This window comes from Capra hircus, chromosome 16, assembly GCF_001704415.2.
Source record: "Capra hircus breed San Clemente chromosome 16, ASM170441v1, whole genome shotgun sequence".
NCBI lineage: Eukaryota > Metazoa > Chordata > Mammalia > Artiodactyla > Bovidae > Capra > Capra hircus.
Window position 1 is genome coordinate 50,483,003 of NC_030823.1, and position 7,502 is coordinate 50,490,504.

The 7,502-nt window shown below is 43.2% G+C and overlaps 1 protein-coding gene across 2 annotated transcripts in view; it reads right to left on the bottom strand.

Annotated features, from left to right (window-relative positions):
• Positions 1-5,672, bottom strand: part of DNAJC16 (DnaJ heat shock protein family (Hsp40) member C16) — a 39,696-nt gene extending 34,024 nt beyond the window's left edge. The window contains exons 1-2 of one of the 2 annotated variants that reach the window (XM_005690812.2): positions 5,368-5,672; positions 3,002-3,186 (exon numbers count right to left, since the gene is read on the bottom strand). In XM_005690812.2, coding sequence (XP_005690869.2) covers positions 3,002-3,168 — 167 coding nt within the window. In that variant the 5' untranslated portion in view covers positions 3,169-3,186; positions 5,368-5,672. Of the gene's footprint in view, positions 1-3,001; positions 3,187-4,936 lie in introns of both variants that reach the window. The other variant, XM_013970253.2, reaches the window with a different exon arrangement.

The following is a 7,502-nucleotide window of genomic DNA, read 5'->3' on the forward strand; positions in this document are numbered from 1 at the left end:
AGAGAGAGTATTGGGGGCTGGATTAAAACCACAGATCCTGAAACAGAGGAAGCCAAGGCCCGAGGACAGGCAGGAAACCACAAGACCGTTTCAGCTTATAAGGAATATTTTCCTGATTATGGGAAAATACCGCAAAGTTGAAAACATTTAGAAAAGGATAAATTCACCTCTAGGAAAGCACCATCCAATGCTATGTTCAGTGTATAAGCAACATTTCAGACTACAATATAATGAAAGTGAAAGTGTTAGTCACTCAGTCATGTCTGATTCTTTGTGACCCCATGGACTGTAGCCCGCCAGGTTCCTCTGTCCATAGAATTCTCCAGGCAAGAACACTGGAGTGAGTTGCCATTCCCTTCTCCAGGGGATCTTCCCGACCCAGGGATTGAATCTCAGTCTCCTACATTGCAGGCACATTCTTTACTGTCTGAGGCACCAGGAAAGCCCACAATACAATATGCAACTTTTAAATTTCAAAGTAAAGAAAAATTTGTATTTGGTATCCATTGAGCATCTACAAATAGGGAATAAAAACGAAGGGGCTACCTTTAAGGGAATAAAAATGAAGATAGAAAAAAATAATAAAGCATCAGACAAATCGATTTACTGTTTAGGGGACTGACCATGTTGTACCCATTTGCTTCAAATCAAATTTTATGATGCCTTTTTCTTGGGGTTGGAGGAGTTATTTTGCCAATGTAGGTGACATAAGAAAAGTACTTATGATAAAACAATTATTGGGAGAGAAATGTCATTTTTCTGAGATTAAAAAGGAATTTAAAATGGTTTTACCAAGCAAAGAGAAAGCTCTTGAACAGGGTAAGTGTTAATCGCTCAGTTGTGTTTGACTCTTTGCAGCCCCATAGATTGTAGCCCACCAGGCTCCTTTGTCCAAGCAATTCTCCTTGGAGTATCTCCTTGGAGTAGGTAGCCCTCCTACTCCAGGGGATCTTCCCGACCCAGGGATAGAACCTGCATCTCCTGTACTGCAGGAAGACTCTTTACCACTGAGCCACCAGGGAAGCCCTGAGCAGGGTAAGAAATACTATTAAGTGATAAAACAGCAGAGGAAAACTACAAATTGAATTCAGTAATTAACTATTCCCCATGGAGTAGCTCATTATGAAAAGTCAAACAAGGAAATTGCTATTTTTCAGTGTACAAGTGACCCTTGAACAACATGGGGGCTCAGATGAACTGCACAGTTCAAACCCATGTTGTTTGAGGGCCAACTGGATATGAAACCACTATGAAATGAAACAGTTTCAATGATAAAATATTACCAGAGCCTAAAAAGCAGAAAATAATAGTACAGTGAAAATATAAGGGTAAAGTAACATTTTAGACTTTCACTAGATGATAGTTTATTTATATCTATGGTGACATAACACTCCTAAAGAGAATCTAATTAAGGAAGTGAAGCATATGATTCATTTAATTTATATTATAACAACTTTTTCAGCTCTGGAAGACAGAAAAGTCAAAGCTATACATTTTAATAGGATACATAAAACCAAGCTACCATTTTTGCTTTTAAGATTTTGTCAAAGGCTATACCTTGTTGAAAATAATGTTGCTACCTCATGAATTAATTGCAGATTTATGTATTTTGCTTTAAATACAGAGAGGCAGGAGATTGAAATGATGTAGTAAAGAAAGTGACTTTGCTGTAGAATCCCTGGAGAGGCTATGCACAATCAGAGACTTCATTTTTAGTATCCAATTCTGGGTGTCTCATGACATGAATATGGTCTAAAATAGTTAGGTATTCAAAACATTCAAAACTATAGTTTAAACTACGTTTCACCTTTACCACCACCAACTGGATACTAAGATGCACTTTTCACTGAAGAATAATGGTATCAGGCAAAGTCAGGCACAGCCTGCGCTGTCATCTGCACGTTGCAGCTTTGCTGCTGTGTTAACTTCCTACCCACCCAGACTAACCCACTCACTCTCACTTCTGCCCAGATAGGCAAGTGATTAAAAAACAAAACAGCAATAAACCTGCTGGTGCAGAAGGTCAACCTATGGAACCAAGAGTTAATACAGACTTCCTAACTCTGAGCCTAGTTGCTCACCCAAAAAACAGGGACAGCAATATCTGCCCTCATGGGGGTAATAATAAGGCTTAAATGAGATAAAACAGTATAGAACCTGGAGCCTAGCATGCAGTTGGCGCATGATGATGGCTCCCATCCCTAACTTTCTTTCCTTACTCGGGTGGCTCACCCAGCTTTTGTCACCTGTGTCTTCACTGTCCCTTCCTTCCCCGTGGCTCCCCTCCAGCTATATAATCCATCATTGCTACTCTGTCATGTCCAAGGCACTGATAATGTTTGTCCAAAATAAGCTTTAAATTCATTGCTTTCCTGCTAAATCACAAACACTGGCATATTCCCTAGCATATACAACATCTACAGGTAAAAATTAAGACTTTTCTATATGATAATTTTTTTAAGTAATGTACTCAGTTCCTGAATATTCTCTTTAAATTGAGAGCAAAAAGCTCTTACTACAAAAATTTTTTTAAAGCTTCGAAATTAATAATCTAGAGAATAGGACTGGGTAGTGTTCCCTTTAGTAATGATACTCATGAAGAGTTACTTTATGAATAACGTATCATGGGAAGGGCAGCTTATCTATTGTTGATTATATATATTATATATTTATACATATAATTTATATAATATATATTAAAATGTATTTATTAATTAAAGTTTCCTCCTACTTACTTTAATATTAAATAAGCAAATAGTATCAAGGCGATTCTTTAAGCCAAAGGATTCCTAAAGGGGTTTCATAGTAACTGGGCTTTGGATTCTAAAAAATTATAGAATAACATGAATATACGTTCTCCCATATAAAATATGTTAGACAAACATATATTATATATTTAATGAACACAGAAACAGAGACAAATAAAAGCTAACCATAATTTAGGCTTCATTCTCCTGCTAAAACTGCTTATTTTAAACTTCTATTTCTTTGTTTCACCTACCATTCCCGGGCGAGCTTCTTATAAGCCTTTTTAATATCAGCCTGACTGGCTGTTCGGCTGACCCCTAGGACTCTGTATGGGTCAAAATCCAACGCAGACAGAATTTGCAGGATCAGAACCAGAACTATCAAGAATTGCCAGGAAATGCTCAACTTTTTCACTTCCATTTCTCTTCCTTTCCAGAGCTGAAATGATTGAAGAGGCAATAAGTTTCAGTGGTAGAAATCTGGACAGTCTGACTTTTTATGTAAAGGTATAAGATGTATAGATGAAAAACAAAACAAAAGATATTTTGCAGGAAAAGTACCAAGCTGCCTGACCCCACCTTCTTAAATGAACACCCTTGCTACTATTTTTGAATATCACAAATAAGAACTATTACAGACGAAGAGACGAGCAATAAGATAGCAACTCTCCAAAATCCTTGGATTAGAAAAGCTTTAGAAATGACTGAAAACAAATAAGATGAAGAAATAATAAGCAAACTCAAGAAAACATACATAGGGAAATCTAGGCAACTACATCTCTAACATACTATTTCACATATTATGACAATAACAGTTTAATCTTTATTTATTTAAAAAATTTCTTCGGCCACATCACACAGTATGTAGGATCTTAGCTCCCTAACCAGGGATGGAACCTGCACCCCATGCAAAGGAAGCATCGAGCCTTAACCACTGGACCAACGGGGAAGTTGTCTGACAATAATAGTTTAAACCTAAAATATGTGGTTAGAGAATCCCTTTCTGAGCACTTGCTAAATAAATTCATGAAATCGTAAGATTTACTATATGCAAAACTACAAAATAAGATAGTTGTGATGTTCTTGGGAGTTAAATAAGTACAAGGATGAAAGTGAAATACTCTAAAATAAAACTGGAGTTACAACTTCACACACCCCAATTGTCTTGTCACCATGCCCATTCAAACAAGAAAACAGGAAGCTGTCTTTAATCACTAGAGATACTGTAACTATAAGTGGAGACCTCAGATGAGAAAAAGTGGTGAGAAGAGTTTTAGTTTGCCATCAGAGGGGCATTAATGGCAAAGACTGTAGACCAGGTATGGTCTTCAAATGTTAAAGCTCCATCTCCGCTGAGGGTAGTGACTGAATTCACTGTGGATTTTGGAAGTAATCCTGTCAAGTTAACAAGGTAGTGCTCCATTGCACGGACATATTTACACACTCCAGGATCATGATCTTTGTGATATCACACAGTGATTTTTCAAAGGTCATATTTATCTTGTGTGTTGCTTGTGTGTTATCTTGTGTGAAAGTTGCTCAGTCCTGTCCAACTCTGCGACCCCATGGACTATACAGTCCATGGAATTCTCCAGAGGATCTTCCCAACCAAGGGATGGAACCCAGGTCTCCCGCATTGCAGGCAGATTCTTCAACATCTGGGCCATCAGGGAAGCCCCATATTTATCTTGGTTTCTCACAATCACTAACATCTTAAGCATCAAGCATCTAATGTGATATCTTACTTAAGGGAGCCAAAGCTGTAACAGTGTGGATTCTGACAAGTGGGAGTCTAAATGCTACCTCGGAGTCTTCATCAAAGACTAATCTGATGGCTACTGTTTAGGACTGAAAACATGCCGAATAAAACCCTAAAACAAAAAGAAGCTTCTTATTTGTTAAGGCAACCTATAATCTATCCTGTCGTACAAAATACACACAAAAAAACTAAAAACTGAGAAGGCAATGTAGCTATCAGTTAAGCACATAGACTGGAATCAGACTAACATTGGGATCTGTCCTCCATCGCTTTATGACCTTGGACAAATTACTTAAAACTTGCTAAGCCTCAGTGTCCTCCTTCATAAAATGGGTGAAAATAACACCACCTTGAAAGGCTCGACATGGGAGTTAAACGGTATAGGATTTACTGAGCACGGGGTCAGCAGCCAATAAGCAGTATTTATTACCATTATTTTTTCTACCATGCAGTGCAACCAGTGCCTTATTCAACTGTGTCAGTCGCCTCCACTTAGAGAGCCCAAGTGCCGGGGCGCTGTGTTCTTTTGCTGACAGCTCGACCGTACCAGCCTCAGGACAGGAAACAACCTGCCCAACAGGTAGGTATCGCCCTCGGGCAGTATCCCCAGGACCAGGCAGACGCTCCCAGAGACAAGCTTAGGTCTGAGCCCCGCCTCGAGCTCCCGCCGATCGTCGCAACCCTCCAGGAGACAGCCGCATCCCTCGCCGCCCCCGAGAGCCCTGGGTCTGGCCCTATCGGCTCCGGATTCTCCCCGGGCCCAGCGGGGACCCGGAACGAGGAAGAACTGACTGGAGATCCCTGAGCCTGCCCGGCCCCGCCGCGTCCGCGGCTCCGCGCGTCACGCCGGGAAGGAGTTACCGGGAAAGGGCACCGGCCTAACCGGCTGCAGCGTCCGTGCTCCAGTTAGTCCGCCGGGCCGGGAGCCTCCGGTCCACACCAGCGCTTGCCGGGGCCTGGGGAGGGGAAAGAGAAGGGACGAGCCGGAGGGTAGTCACGTGATACTTAAAGGCCCGGCGCACCAAAGGCGGGGACAGAACAAGTCGAGGTCTTCTACTCTGTGAATCTGTTTTGACCCTTGCCACCCGCCGTCTGCGCGTGGACCTGGCACGGTTGCCATAGGAACGAGGAGCGCTCTCCGGCGGGATCCAACGGGAAGGTGGTGACCAAGGAGGCCGAAACGTGCCTCCTAGAGAGGCAAAGTCGCTATGCATGATGGGATGCCAAAAGACTGCCCCGATTCTGGGAGGAGTTTCCACCTCTACCGGGAGATGGCCCTGGTCTAGCAGCAGTTGCTAGGGTGGGGAAGCTTTCGCCGTTCCCTAGTCTCTTTAACCCTATTCTTAGACTCCGAGAGCGTCAGAGTTGGAAGGGACCTTAGGGATCGTTTCTAGTTCAACTCCTCCGTATCCTGATGGAGGAGACTGAGGCCCAGAGAGGGGTAGAGACTTGCCCAAGGCTTAGAATCCAGGTCACTTAATCCTATATCCCCCCAAAGCGATTTCCACTTTAGATAATGTGCTAGATCCTGTCCTCACCACGGGAAAGGATATGTGTGTGGTGATGCTGGGTGGGGAGGGCGATGGGGGAGAGGCGCAAGTAAATGTGATAAGCCTTCCATGAGCCAATGACATAGATTCCTTGGGGATATGAAGATTTTATATTCTCCTGCCTTGCTTATTTACGCTTTATTTCCTTTGCATTTATCACTATCTAACATACTATATCTTTCATTTATTTATGCTGTTTATCACCTGTCTCCTCCTACTGGAATATAAGCACCTAAAAGCAGGACTTTTAAAGTCTCTTTTGTTCACCTCTATATTCTTGGTGCCTCTACAGACCTTGGCATAGATAGGATCTCAGTAAATATTCATGGAATAAATGAGTGAATGGGGTTGAAGTTTAGCTGCTCAAGAGAATATATTCTAAAGTAGATTCCCAGTTGCGAGTGGACTTTGAGTTGGGTTGGGATTTAAACCTCTACCACTACTACCTCTGTGATCTTGAATGGTGACTTCACTTCCTAGAGCCCCAGAGTCCTTGTCTGAAAAAGAGGGGAAAAGAATCTCATCTCCCTGTAGGATTGCAGTCAGGGAGAAATTAGATAAAACAATGTAAAATGGCTTGCACAATGCTGGGACTTAGCAACTGCTCAACAAACAGCGATTTTTTTCATATTTTTATGTTGTCTGTGAGAAGGTTTTTTAAAATATTGAAATATAGTTGACGTATGAGCAATTTTTAAAATGAGGAAATGAGCCGTACAAACTGGTAATTCAGAGGACAAGATTTCTGCTCTTTTTTTTTCCTTGTGGGAGGTGCTAGGGTGGGAGGGAAGAAGGGAATGGAATACTGTACGGTGGGCTTGGTTGGATCGGACAAGTTTGGAACAGTAAACACAGTAAACAAGGAGATCCCAGCATGCTAAAGGATAATCAGTTTCACTGCGGACAGTGGGCAGAGCTAGAGGGGTACGATGCCCTGGAGCGGGACAGACACGACATGGCTCCAGGCACGACATTCTTAGTAGAAACATGACCACCCCCCGCCCCCGCCCCGGGACTTTATGAATAGTGCGTGCCTCTTTATCTCTTTGCGACCCCATGGGCTGTAGCCCACCAGACTCCTCTGTCCATGGACTTTTTCAGGCAAGAATGCTGGAGCGTGTTGCCGTTTCCTTCTCCAGGGGATCTTCCCAGTCTAGGGATGGAACCTGGATCTCCTGCATTGGCAGGCGTTTTCTTTACCACTGCGCCACCAGAAAGCGAAGTGCTAGAGAATCCTGGCTAGGAGCTCCTGACGACGGCGCGGAGGTGTGTCCTGGGGGGGTTCAGGCTCTAAGGTGTGGCGGGGCGCCGGGGACGAAGCTGAATAGCCTGGATGTAGCGGGGTGGCGGGGCCTGGGAGCGGTGCAGTGACGCGGAGGTGTTTCCTGGGGGCGGTTGGACCCCGGGGGCGTGGGTGAGTGGGGGCGGGGCGCAACGCGGGGGCAG